Here is a 14,599-nt window from a genome sequence, read left to right on the forward strand (position 1 = left end):
GGAGGGGGAATTTACAGATTTTCCTTCTATCCAAATATTTAGATAGATTTCAGATGTATTTCTGTATGGGGGGGCTCCCATAATCCTCTACACTTACCCTGCACACAGGAAGGGGTATAGAAACTTGTTTATAGTGAAATGCTACCATATTCTAGCAGAACTCAACTCAGCCTTATCTATACTCTCAGCTGGGCCACTTTCTAAATTTAATACCATGTGGCAAAGAAAACCCTTTTGTTCCAGAACCATAAGCAAAAGAACAAATTCAGGTTTCTCAGAGACCTTTTTCTCTGACCGTAATGCAACAATATTCTTTTAAGGGTGTAAACATGGTCAGATGAATTTCTGGTTAAAGTGCCCAGATGTTGTATTATTCTAATTAAACCCTGTCTCTCATTCTAATCACAGAATACCGCTTATAAAACTACTGTCCAGCTTTTACCGCAGCTTAAAAATAGCGGCATGTCTAAGAGACGTCATGAACGAGCTGAAAGGGCTTAGTCACTTACACTGCAGGCTGGAGACGGCACCCAGATCAGATCGGCTCGGCACACCGGGGGGAACAGAGCACGGCTCTCACGGGGGGCTGACATTCTGTTGCTTAGCAACGGGCCTGAAACCTCACGGGTTAAAGGCGATTCAAAAGCACGGACATAAATTTCTGCCCATATGGTTCTCACATCAACAGGATGTATTTGGAAAGGTCATGCAAGGTCTTCTCAGTGACTTTTTAGTGCAATATTGAGTCATTCTTTACTATTATAACATAAGGAAAAATACATTCGTCAGAGGTAAAAAAAAAAAAAAGTGAAAGCATTAATTCCAGAGCACTAGCGCTGCTAGCATTCTTCATTTAACATCTGTACACTAGAAAGCAGCTGAATATTTCGGTAGCCAGGGTGGCTGTAGCTATCACTGGATATAGACTCTGTTCATTTTCCTCAACCCAGGGTCACATTAGGTCTTTCCAAGGAAAGGCAGATAGGGTCAGACAGGAAAGTCAGAGGTAAGATTACAACTCCGGAGGGATGAGGAAAACAAAAGGAGGCCATCTTTAGAAGCAAGCTTCACCTTTGAGAGCCTCTGCAGAAGGTTGCCATAACAATAACATAAACCAGGTCCTCATTAGCATAAAGACATCTTACAATTAAGAGCTCTCTACGATAAAACACTTATCTACTGGACAAAAACAAAATCGACATTCAACCAATTCATGACATTTTGGAAAGTGGATTCCCATCTTCTGTTCTCCTCGATGCAGACTCCTAAGACGGCGGTCTCCTTTCCGAGGCTGAAACCCTGCGCAGCATCAACGTCAGGCCTGCACAGTGTTGCGTTACGCTACATGACCTTATTGGGTCAGGTTTACCGGCGTTTTCAGCATCGTCAAAAGCTACCGGCGGGATCACGCCCGTCTGTGTTTGCGTAGCGAGTTCCCAGAGTCTGCCAGACTTTTTCAAATTTCCGGGTGTCCGTACGTCCAAACTGTCAGATGGCACTGTAGGTGAGGGAAGTTATGCACAGGTGCCGTTGTGCTCTAGGGGGGAAACACTTCACCCGTTTACAGTCATGAGAGGGTAGGCAGCTGCTGCAGACGAGAGAGCCTCTCTTCAAAGGGTACCGAGAGCCTTACCTTCCTGTCGTTTTTCATGTCAGCCGACTGAAGCAAGCTGTGGAATTCCCGCTCCGGACCCGGCGATGAAAGCCCCTCTTAATGCCATAATAACACGTTGATTAAAGCACACAGCTACCGTCTCCAGGTGATTTTCAATCGACGGGGGAATATTACTGGAGGGGTGCCCGTCCTCTATGGCCGTTTCTGTTCGGGGATATTTGACCTGCCTGTTACAGGGGCAGAGACTCATTCTCTCCAGTGATAAAACAATAAGCTCTTAGAGCGACACAGAACCGAGCTTTATGAGTGTTATGAGCTGGGAGGTTAAAAGACAACAACTCGTATTTCTTCTTAAATAAAAAGGGTGCAAAACAATAATGATAAATAAAATGGCAGCTGATGTGTCTACAGGTTGAATTCGCGTATCAGCTATATAATAAAAGATCAGATGGCTCAGCTTTTTAGCTGTATAGATACATATAATTAACTAAACATTCACGCCCCAATTAAACAGAAATGCAGTTCACAGCTGCTGTATAGTGTGAAAAAACACATCCGGACAAATTTGATGCAGAACCGAACACTTAATATAGTGTAAACACAGATTCCCTGCTCTGGATCTGTCCGAATCTTCAGCCAGGCTGGCTGACTTGCTCTTAACGCTGATCGGCAGGAGACGACGTCCAGACGTAAGTGGACCGCTTGGATCGACATACGAGCCCGCCAAGTCCTCAAGCAAACACAGTGACGAAGGATAAGTCAACTGCTCTCCCTCAGCCTAGAGGACAAGACTGTACCTGCATACAGTCGAATCCACTTCATTCCCTGAAGAGCTGCCAAGAAACTGTGCACTGATATTTCTTGCCTAAAGTTCATCAGAAAATATGTTGAGAACTGGCAATCGTGAAGCTCTATTCTGAGCAGAAGCTAGAATTGTTTTCATGGCCAATTTCACCACAAACTCTACAAACCTGTTTGAGATTACGCAGAAAACTCCCATTGCACCATACAAGCAGGCTTGTGGTTGCATGGACAACGCCCTGGAAACCAGGGTCTGTGTTTGCGCTGATTTGAGATTTGTGGCGGATTTCCATTTCCTTGTGCTTGCAGTGACAAGCATAGTAAAATGTATCGGCTGCCGACGACGATGCCGCAGGCTCAAGATTGAAGAATTTTGGAATGATCTTTTCTGGTTTACCCAGTAAGCTACATGCTACAGGCTGGAAGCCAGCAACACTCCTCATGTGCCAGAATGTTTGGCAGTCTTTTTTGCATTTTGCTAACAGCAGAAGCTCCAAAAATTTAATTGTAATCCAAAAAGAGCAACATTGTGTTTTATAGCTAGAAATAGTTGATTATATCATTTCATCTCCAGGTACATAGCAGCTGAGTTCAGAGATTCTCACTATCAGCCAGAAATGACAGATATTGGAGCAGAATGCAATACCATGGCAAATTTTTATCAAAATGCAATATTTACTACAGACATGCTATTTCAAATCATGACCTGTGTATGGAGAGGTTTACAATCCCCACATCACAGGGCCACCACTCCATATAACACAAAGTTTGAGAAGAGTAATGTGATAACAAATACTTTGTATTAATCAGTGCCAAAAGGCCCGTGAAAGGAACTAAACAGTTTCACTTCTTTAAAAGGGCTACATCTTAATCTGCCTTTACACTCAGAAACTCTCTACATCAGCATAGCCATATCTGCACTGCACAGCTGGCGAAAGCTCACTGGATGTCATGCCTTTCTACATCACTGTCCCAACAGCCAATCTCAATATTCACATTCATCCCACTATTCTCTACTAAGGTGCACTGATCTAGATGTCAGTGAAACGCTCACTGGAAACTGTACGTCACTTCAAAGCCGCCACCAAAGCCTGTTCGATCTGATAATTGACTAGGCCAGACTTCCAAGAAACACTCTGACAGTGAAATACACACTAGATTTTGCACTATTCCAAGTTAATTAAATAAGAATCATAGCAGATATATGATGCCCATCATATAACACTATTCTTTATAGAAGGCCATAATTTTATCAGGAATAAAACCCACAGGGTGGTTAAACGATGAACAGAACGTGTCTGGGGTGCAGAAGATCACCAGTGTGTGAAGCGTCACACAGAGCTATATGGTTCCTGCTGCTTGGTTTGCTGATATCGGCCCACTTCCTTCGCACCCGGTATCCCTTCCTGCATTCAGTAGACGGTTTGGCTGTGTAAGACACACCTCCTCCACCCCCCACCCCTGCATGCAGTCTGTCACTGAAGGGAAGTTGGCTGCAGAACTTTCCCAATGGTCCTCCAATTCAGCCCAACTCATGACAACAATTTCTTTTTTAAAAAATGTAAACCTTATGCATTTATCTATACACAATACACATCAGCAGAAACCGTCTTTCTAAAACGAAAAAACGAAAAGGCAAAGGAGACTAAGGGGGGACATGATCCAGGCATATCAGATTCCAACAGGTCTGGATGCTGCTCAGTCAACTAGTTACTTCAATATTAGTTTAATTACTACAACTCGTGGCCATAGGTGGAAATTAGCGGGAGAACATTTTAAACTGGATCTGAGAAAGCACTTCTTTACAAGGCATGTAGTTAGAGTATGGAATAGTCTTCCTGCTACTGTAGTGCAAGCTAAAATCCTGGGTTCCTTTAAATCAGAGCTAGATAAGATTTGGACAACTCTGAGCTATTAGTTAAGTTCTCCCTAAACAAGCTTGATGGGCTGAATGGCTTCCTCTCTCGTTTACAAATTTTTTACGTTCTTAAAAAAGGGGGAAATGCCAAATTGCGAAATGTCACATTAATTATATAATGCTATAAAACAACAATGATAGTCAAAGTCATCACTGGGATTTTATTATGCATTTTGTAGCAACACACCACACTTTATAAAAATAAAGCATTATTCTGTATGTAAAATTCTCATTTGACCTCGAGACTCCCAAAAGAGAATAGCAAGCCAAGGAAGTCACACGCTCATACTGAAGACTTAGGTACCGTCTACGTTACACATGGAGAGCCCTTCTCTTGTGGTCACATCATTCCGGCACAAAATAAAACCAAGAAACATCAAATATTGATATGGCAAGAGAAGGCATCTCAGCGGCTGTTCTTTCTGAATCACTCTCAGATCTTACATAAGTTCTTATGTAAGTTCAGAAAATCCTTTTGAATGCTTAAAAGCTGGGAATGATAGCAGATCAGATTCCTAAACGCCCCCCAGAAGCTGCCTGAGCGTCTTAGACCCCCCATTCTATTTCATTATGCTTTACTCATTTACTCCTTTAAAGCAGGAAGTCACATGACAAACAACTGATCACAAATCCCGATTGCAGCTAGCACACATCAAGTCAATGTTAGAAAACCTCAAGACTTTGCACAAAAACATAGTGAATATTGTGGTATTAAATTCACTGAAATACTATAGTATTTGCTAAAAGTTGGCATATTAAAATATTAGGGTTGCCAACTCTCATGCATCTGACATGACACTCACACTTTCAGACTCCCACACTCACGCAAGAAACCTTACGGCAAATCTGTATTATTCCGTTACAAATCTAAAATTAGCTACATCAAACGCATTGGGGTAGTTTGCAAACCCTACAGCCCATTTACGAGGCAATGAAACTGTCACATGCATGTAAATGCATATGCAGACTTGTCTAAAATCACACCACCCAGCTAACCAAAGTTGGCAATCCTGAAAAATACTCACTACTTGATTTTTGCCCAGGAAAAGTGCTAAAAATTAACAATCAAAGAGCATAAACCGAAAGAAACGGCTTTCAAGCTCTGCTCACTTGTGGAGCTTTTCCACTGCTACCAGGAACCAAGGTGTACTCAACCCATATCATGAACTGATGGTTTTCCATTGTATAAGAGCTGTACCCACACCGTACCCAAGCTGTACCTGAGCTGTACCCACACAGTACCCAAGCTGTACCCACACAGTACCCAAGCTGTACCTGAGCTGTACCCACGCCGTACCCGAGTCGTACCCGAGTCGTACCCGAGCTGTACCCACGCTGTACCCGAGCTGTACCCACACCGTACCTACACCGTACCCAAGATGTACCCAAGCTGTACCTACACCATACCCACGCCGTACCCAAGCTGTACCTACACCATACCCGAGATGTACCTACACCGTACCCGAGCCGTACCCACGCCGTACCCGAGCTGTACCTACACCGTACCCGAGCTGTAACCGAGCCGTACCCACGCTATACCCACGCCGTGCCCGAGCTATACCCGAGCTGACACAGCCCTGCTTACTAGCAGGGCAAAAGCTGTGATCAAACCAAGCTGATTGCATCACCACCATGTGAAAAGCATGGAAATACCATTGATATTAAACGCAACCAAAAGTGTAACAGTACTGACACTCACAGATTATGCAAAAACTTGAAAATGAGAAAATGGCTCACTTTATGCAAAAAAAAAAAAAACAGGGCTTAAATAAGGTAAAAAGTACTACTAAAGACAATGTGACTCAGACCAGACAGATAAAATACAAAAGAAATGCATTAGACAAATTTCCTCAGTAAAGTTAGTTTCATGCTTATGGTTCCCTTTCTTAGAGGGTGACCAGTACTTGTGAGCTCCATGGGCCGGACACTACTTAGGGATGACGTGCAGACCCCTTCATCATTCATCTAGGTAGACCCAAAACAAAAACTAATGCAGCCACGTCAAGAAAACAAATGCATCTATGACCTGCATGTAGAACCTACGACTCGAGTATGAGGTGCCGGTTCCGTCTCCTTGTTCAATAGCTAGAACACATGGGCCTGCTCTGCATGGGGTGAGGCAAGTGGCACATTCCTCTTTACACGATCAGGTCACCGACAGCTTCTCTCTGGAAATGAGTCAGCTTGTAAGAAGAACCACATTTGCCCGCGGAGCTTCAAAGATTGCGCACAGGCCACGAGGCGACTCCACACACAGGCAGCAGGGTCTCACTGATGAACAGGGTGCCTTCATCTGACTCACCAGACAGACACGGATATCGACAAACTAAACTGTAGGCCTAACAGTTAGAGCAGGACCTACAAAGCTTTCAGTCAGTTTAAGTCATGGAGTTGTAAGCACGCCCCCCCCCATGACATGAAGTGGGGCTCCCATTCATACCAGCACAGATCTGCACACCTCAGCAGAATGGACTATATGTGTGTGTGTGTATGAATTCTGAATTCTCAGCAGAATACAACCCCCAAAGGAACTTTTTAAAAGCAGTCTAGACATATAGCTTTTAACAAAAATGGCAATGTGCACATGGATCCTCCTGATTTGGATTGCAATTTAAAAATACTGACACACACACATACACATACAGATTTGTAAGAATATCTTTGCGGAGACTCTTCATTCATTTTTATGGGGAAAACTCTAATCTCAACATGACAACCTCTACCAGCCCTAACCTTAATCATAAGTAACCAAACAAAATACGGGACTTTTGGCATTTTTACTTTTGTGATTGAAAAATGTTCCCCACAATGTAATATAACCTAATTCATACACACACACACAATCACACGCACATTCACACACGGGAAGGAAAATTGTGCTTTTTTCCCCTAAAGAGTTTTGAAAAGATGGTTCGGAGTAGTTAGAAATTTTCTGGGCCTCCATCTGACTTCCAAACTTTAATTACAAAGCAAATTAAGCACAGAGGGAGTCTATTTTCACAGTTTTACCTGGAGCAGGATCGGCGATGAGCTCTTCCGCGCATGTCAGGAGTTTGGCACGGTTCGTCACGGGGGAGACTGACGTGCCACAAATCATCTGCCGTTTGAGTAACACTTGAGGGACGTCCTCCAAACTACGCCCAGCAATTCATAGGACATTAGGGGGACAAAGCCATTAGTACAGGTTCTGTGGCACCAGTTTAAAAATCAAGTTGGACAAAATTTTGGTCAGGTTTCACATGAGCAGGAGTGCACCCTGCCACCAGATCTGAGGACAAACACGGAAAGACAGTGGTGACGCGATGGCTAAAGGTCGCTTACATAATATAATTCGAGAAAGAGTTTGAGTAACCAGTAAATCTTCCCTTGAAAGCCGACGTGCCCCAGAATGGGTGGCCAGTTGACCATTGCCCCCAGAAGTTGTACCGGAGCTGGAGCCGAAATGTGCGCACGGTCTGCAGTTCGCGTTGAGAGGTGACTAAGGCTCTTAGCATGCGGCTGTCCCTGTGCTGTGCTAATCACAAGGGCAAGCATGCAGTGCTGAGATCTGCGATGCAGGCTTTCCGTTTTCACACTCCACGTGTGATCAAAGCACCACACACACAACACAATGGAGGTTAACTCTTTGCCTTCCACAGATTCCATTTTTCACAGCGGAATCAGGCTTTGTTTCGATGCACTAAGTAGAAAAGTTTGAGAGAGGGAGTCAGATCTCCATCAGACCGCCAGCGAAGGTGCCTCAGATCCATGTCAGCCTCAGCCTCAGACAATCGGCATCCCGCGCTCATCCAGGGGTACTGCTGGATTTCTGGGCACCATGACAGCATTTCATATTACGCCCCCAACCCAGAACAATCCAATTATGTTAGAATTTTTTTCGGCCTGCCATTCAAGGGCCCTTAGAATCATCCTAACTTTCCCCATGTCCAGAGCGCCTGTGCTCATCCTTTCATCAAACTCACCGACTAAGGGCCACTGATCCCTTTCTCGCCCTTTTCCAGCCTCTTCCCTCTCACCAGGCTACAGTTGCACAACTTAACAGTTCCTGCACGACAAGCCATTAAAGGAGTCTCTCTAGCCCTCTGGGAGACATGTCATACCTGACACCTTTATTGAGGTGGAACGCCGAGGATATCCCCTCACTGCCCCCCCCCCCCCACTCCCACGGTGAAGAGCCTTCCAATCATGCAAGAGGCGAGCAAACGCCAAAGCACCGGGGAGCGTGGAGGACGTGTGAAATGAAAGCAGATATGGACAGACCAGCGCAACAGCGCCCGTCTGACAGATACTGCACGTTACCATGGTTATCGACGGGGGAAACTATTAACTCCGTTTACTGCTGAAGCGTGGACGCTCCCCACAGAAGGCTGTCGCGGGTACAGTGCGTGGGTGCCGCGTTAGGAGGGCCGGCTGTCCGTCACTGCCTGCTATCCGCGGTTGCAGACGCTGAGGACAGGAAGGATGCCTGCACATCTGGCAGCCGATAGTGTGGGGCGAGGAAGAAACCGCTCGCGGGCTACAGAGGGCCTGGACAGGCCTCTGTGTCGCACAGCCAGTGGTGCCCTTCTCGGCATTCGGGAAACTACAGCCTGCTGCGCGACGCTAGACACAATCCGATACCACGGAGCCATAACAAATACCGCTCCTCCCAACGGCCTCTCCTTCCTGCATGTCATGGCCAGAGGCGTAAAGTCAGATCTCTACCATCATGCCTGAGCATGACATTTCGGACTATCCCTTTGGCCACAAAACCCAGGAATGCTGGTGTCAAATTTCACGCACTCTAGTTTGTTCAGCACCAAAGGATCATGACATTCCTTTAAGAGTTCTCATTTTTAAAAGTCTGAAAGTTACATTCACAAATTTACAAAGATTAACTAGACATGCCACTATGCAGCTATGCACTACTCAAAATTAATTATCAATTAAGCATTTTTCCTATAAAAACATGCATACTGCAGCTCTTAATTAAATGCACAGATAGGCACTGCATGAAATATTACACTAAATCTACAAAAGAAGAAAAAAAAACAAAAACGGAAATCTAGTGTTTGTTACCAAACACAGGCTGTAAGTAGTCAGACTTTGCCCTATATTAGACATCATGTTAATCTCACTAAACATAATGTGATCATATTCTTTTTTTTCCACTTTTACAGTTTTATTGGCCAAGGAAATGTCTGCACTTCCACAAATGATTGATTCATATCTATAATCCCACACATTGTGGTATTTTTCCCAATGGAACAATCTCTATGCTTACAAATTCAGGCAGCATGCGCATGCACAAACACAACACATATGCAAATAAATCCACTCGTCCAGACGCACTATTGCCTTCAGTTTTTTTTTCTTCTCTTAAAAGAAAATGTCTCTTTTAAACCAAGAACATCAAAGTTTGTCAGATGGAGGCGAAGGCACACATGTTTGTTGGGCTAATTTTGTTTATGAGGGAGAGCATTCGGTTATTTAGCAGAAGCTTTTAGCTTAGACGGTGCAAAAGAAAGGGCTGGGGTTCTAACGTGGGGTCAGCCAGCGTTCGGCACCCATGAGGCCACCTTTGGGATTAGGGGCCTTGGACAAGGGCCCAACGGAAATATGCTTCTGTAAAAAAAAACCTGGTCAAGCGCCACTTCTTTTGACTGAGATTACAGATGTATCAGTCATTATCTTGAACAGCAGAATCTCTATAATAATATCAGGTTTTACGTATTTTGATTATAGAGACCTTTTCATTCAAAGCTCAAATGTCTGATTTGCAAGGTCCTGTGAAAAGCTTGAAAAAGGTACTTAAAGTGGGTCCCCGGTATGAAGCGTAAGGGAACCATTGAGGTCTCCAGGCACAACGTGGCGCGCGATATTCCACCAAATCAGAAATGCACACATCGCACTACAATTACAATTCCTGCAAGTGCTTTTATTATCAGAAACAGCGCAATCAAGGGGAGACAGAACAAAAGACTCCACTAAAAAGGAGTAACGCCGATTTCCCACTTGCTGACACAGAAAATCACTTGATGAGTGCAATTTGATTGCATTGGCAGTGACAGGATTTCAACCGGAGGCCATTTTCATCAGCAGGAGTCATTGGAAAATATGGTGAAATACCATTAGGAAGCAGCTCCAGTGATGTTCAGCACAGACCTGGAGACGCGTCGTTAGCAGTCATGTGCTAACAGGCTAGGTCTATATAAATACTGTGTGAAGCCCACAATGTGGGAAAATGTCTTACTACCTATGTAGATTTACACTGAACTGTCCAGTAATTAATAAAAAAAAAAGATCAGATAGGGGTTGATACACGAGCAAACGAAAGGAAACTACAATGTTGCGGGCAGAGTTGACAGAAGGCTTCTCTCAAAGATTCGAGCAAGTGTACTGCAAGTGACATCCACTTTAAAGCTCATTCATGTTCTTAGGGTTGTGTTAAGCAATGTTAAGTAATCGTCTCTGCAATAGGCGTAAGGAGGTTACAGGAGAGAGCGCCAAAGGCCGAGAGTATAAGTGCCGGGAGACACTGAACGACACCTGGAAACGGTGGATGCAGGAACTGTGTAATCACATTATTACATGCTAATGCAGCACTGAGGGTCATGTGCCGGGGTTATGAGAGGATCTTCATGTCTAATAGCTTCATCGTAAGCGCGCTGTGGGTTCAGCCCACACTGCATGAGGAAGCATCTACCTATTAAGCCACAAATAAAAGAACTAACTGCATAATAAACGGAATAAAATAGCACTAGCAGAACCAAATACCATGAAAATAAGCAGGTCCCTGCCTTTAGGGAAAATCAAACACCCCTGCACAAAAGCTCTGGTGTCAAATATACAAATAAAGCTGCCAAAAAAAAACAAAACAAATATTCCAAAGGTTAACATTCTGGGACAAAACTGACACAAATGAACAGTTCAAATTACACTTCTGATCATAAATGCAGACTGGCCTGCTTATGTCTGATTTTACCTGCACATTGAGCAAACCAGCCAGAAGACTGAGATACATGCCCAGCTAACAGACACTGGATTACAAAGAATAAGCAAATACTGCATGCATAAAGCCAGCAAAAAGCTGCTTTGCATATTAGAACTGCAATGGAGTCAAATTAAATTAATCCAGATCACAAACTGACACAAATTTCTGAAATGATGGATGAGTGTAGATGGCGGACCATTTCCTAAACAAAAAGCTTGTGAATCACGCATGTTGTCATTTCAGCTGTTCTCGCCAATTGCATACATTTTGTGCAGCTTCTTTAGCGAGAGAAATTTAAAAATAACACAGAAATCGTGGTTCGCAGAAGTGAAAGTGAGACCCCAGCAAGCTATTAAGACTATTAAATGTTGCATGATGCAGTTAAGTCAGTTTGATCCACCAGGGGGTAAAGCAGTTTATCTTCCCAGGGTCTTCTGGAACACACGGGTCTCCCTTAGCACTTTTGTGCTATATCGGCCTCTTGATACAACGACGGGTATAAATCGTCCCCTACACAAGCCCCGCATCTCGCTGTCGACTTCGGCTATTGAGAAAACAGGAAGAGGGTGGGTTTCTCGCTGCCACTGCTCAGTGGTGCCTCACATCGCGACGCATCGCGCTACGGTTGCAGCTTGACTGGGACGGCGCTGGCTGAGCTGCGCGTAACACCAGCACAGCGAGCAGCCATTCTGCCCCGCCGATACACTGCAGTACCGCACGTGTGAAAGGCCCTCATCAGAAGCACAGTAAGGGTTAACGCGCTTAAACCATGAGAACTGACACTTGCTATGGCACAATTAATCCCCCGTTTATACATGATGAGTGGGTTGCACTTAAATTGCTGGGCATGTTTATGCAGCCATAGGTTTTCATACTACCGGTTTAGCATATTAGAAACTTTGCATTTAGACAGCAAATGCTTCCCTGATATTTCTACAATATTACAGTAAGGCATTCCAGAATGCTCAACACTGTTGATCCGTAACACATTCAAGGTGGAAAGGGGTTATCTAACGCAGAAGCAGTATTAGATTCTGATGCTCAGTTTCCCGTATTAATTAGAAATGAGACTTTTCTCATAACGTGCACATGCACTTATGATTTGACGAAAAAAAGAAATGAAAAGAGGAACTGAAAAATGTTGACAGATTCCGTCGTAGTCCAACCGCATTCACACTGTCGATTTCCGTATTTAGTGAGCGTAGTTTAATGCCTTAGATATTAATACGGTGATATTCGTTTTAAATTGGCTGCATATCCCGTTTAATTAATAATGAGGCGTTTAAAATGTGTACTTTATAATTTTGCTGCCGAGGTACAGCACAAGGTCAATGTGTGTGGCCATAAAGATACTTAAGCGATCGTATAGACTTCAATGTTACTTGCTTTACTGTACAGACCCGTTATGCTATTGAAATCGTGAACCTGCGTCCTTCCCACAAAGGCGTCTTCAGAAACCACAGCCACGGCTATAAATACAGTGTCGTGCGGATCCGGCTAAATTAACCTGCAAACAGGCACCATGTCCGTAGCTTATAAAGACCTCGGCAGTGGCAATGCGACAGCTGACACCTCCCCCCCCCCCAAAAAAAAGCGACGGACAGGCTGCGCATCGTGGGGGGGGGGGGGGGCATGAAAACCCAGAGATCCGGTCATTTAAAGGAAGCGGCTGAAAGGACGAGTGGGGAATGTCAGATGAACCCCATACATTTAGCCATCTAAAAACAATTTGTGAAAATGATTGCTTTTAAGTGGCGACCATTTTGAAATTAATTGTTAAGTAATGCTGCATTGAAAAGGCATACTTTCCCTTACCTTGACACTGGAATCCTTGTTTTCCGAATCCCCTAAAATAACGAACAAAAACAGCTTCAATTTATCCTGATAATTGCACTGACATCACATCTAATACTGATATGTATCTCCATTATAATAAAATCTGAAAAGCAGATGTTCAATCCACTGCATTAATTTGCTTGGCTTCTATGTACAAAAATCAACACAAGCGCACATTAATTACACAAGCCTGTTATGTAGCCTAGATGGTATATTAGCGAAATTAACAACAGACAGATGTCTATTGCTACATACCAACAAGTTAAGTGGCTTTATGTGCAATTTGTCATTTTGCAAAGAGATTTTCAGTCATGGTTTCTATCCACAGATTAGTCCACAAAATAACGTATTTAAAACTCAGCGTTGCTTGTGTCTAATATAGACAGTCATTTTAATAAATAAAATTATAAAACATTTATCTTGGCAATTGTTCTACAGAGCAGCAAGTGTGTCACCTGTGATCTGCATTACAGTATGGGAAATAGGAGCGTCGCTTTGCCCGACAGCAAGCACAGAGTCAGGACGGCGCCTCACCAGATAAAGTCCGTGCAGTGGCTGCAGAAGGTCGGCTGCTTGAAGAAACGGGCGATAAACTTGTGATTTTTTACTTCGTGGACGTTTTTCTGCCTCAGCGCGCCTTGCCTGGCAAAACCTCTCATATTCTCAGCACCGTCGCCTTCGTTGCCCGGTTGCATAGAGTCAGCCATTTTGAACACGGAAGTGTTATAAGCAGAAGTTTTGCTTTTTTGTATATGTGTTGAGTTTTGCGCGTCTGTCTGTGGAGGTGCACCGTGGCCGCAGTGCTTCCCCACCGCCGACGCTCCTGCAAATGGTCAGTGCGGTCGGGACAGTTCCATCCCTCCGTCATGTGTTCTGCAACCCCGCCTCCCAACCCCCGTCCCTCCCCATTCATCCCTCCATAATTTCAGCCCTATAGGCTAAATGTATGAAGAAGGACTCAAATCGTTTACTAAATGACTATTTCCTTTTCTCCGAAATCCTTACAATATGCAGACGGCTCGTTGGTCTGGGAAGTTGCGACCTTTAACGCAAGCGAAACGAAAAATGGCCGCAATGCCACGGATATCGCATATCCCTTTTTTAAAAAATAAAATAAAAAAGACATAACGGCGCTCATATATAGGAAACGATCCTCATTAATGTCTATTGGTGGTGTTGGGTTTATCAATAACAGAGGAGCGTTCACAGGTAGGCTGCTACTTGAGACATAAAGACAAAAATTAATACCATCCGGAATAATTCAGTGGTGCAGTATGTACTGTATGACCAGATCAGATAAACTTTCAGTGTCAGGACTTGAGTTGCGACGTGCAGTTGCGACAGCAAATGATATTAGGTCTACAGGCACTGCACAAGTACAGTGTGGTGTCAAGACCCTTGGGACCTGAAGGAAGCTTCTACTGCAATTATTTTATGTCACAAAATATTATTAAAT

General features: G+C 44.0%; 1 protein-coding gene across 2 annotated transcripts in view; it reads right to left on the reverse strand.

Moving 5' to 3' along the window:
- The window catches only part of LOC125741727 (protein kinase C beta type-like), a 96,866-nt gene extending 82,851 nt beyond the window's left edge, over nt 1–14,015 (reverse strand). The window contains exons 1-2 of one of the 2 annotated variants that reach the window (XM_049012985.1): nt 13,678–14,015; nt 13,123–13,154 (exon numbers count right to left, since the gene is read on the reverse strand). In XM_049012985.1, coding sequence (XP_048868942.1) covers nt 13,123–13,154; nt 13,678–13,850 — 205 coding nt within the window. In that variant the 5' untranslated portion in view covers nt 13,851–14,015. The remainder of the gene's footprint in view (nt 1–13,122; nt 13,155–13,677) is intronic. The other variant, XM_049012984.1, reaches the window with a different exon arrangement.
- Nucleotides 14,016–14,599: the final 584 nt, after the last annotated feature.

This window comes from Brienomyrus brachyistius, chromosome 5, assembly GCF_023856365.1.
Source record: "Brienomyrus brachyistius isolate T26 chromosome 5, BBRACH_0.4, whole genome shotgun sequence".
Lineage (NCBI taxonomy): Eukaryota > Metazoa > Chordata > Actinopteri > Osteoglossiformes > Mormyridae > Brienomyrus > Brienomyrus brachyistius.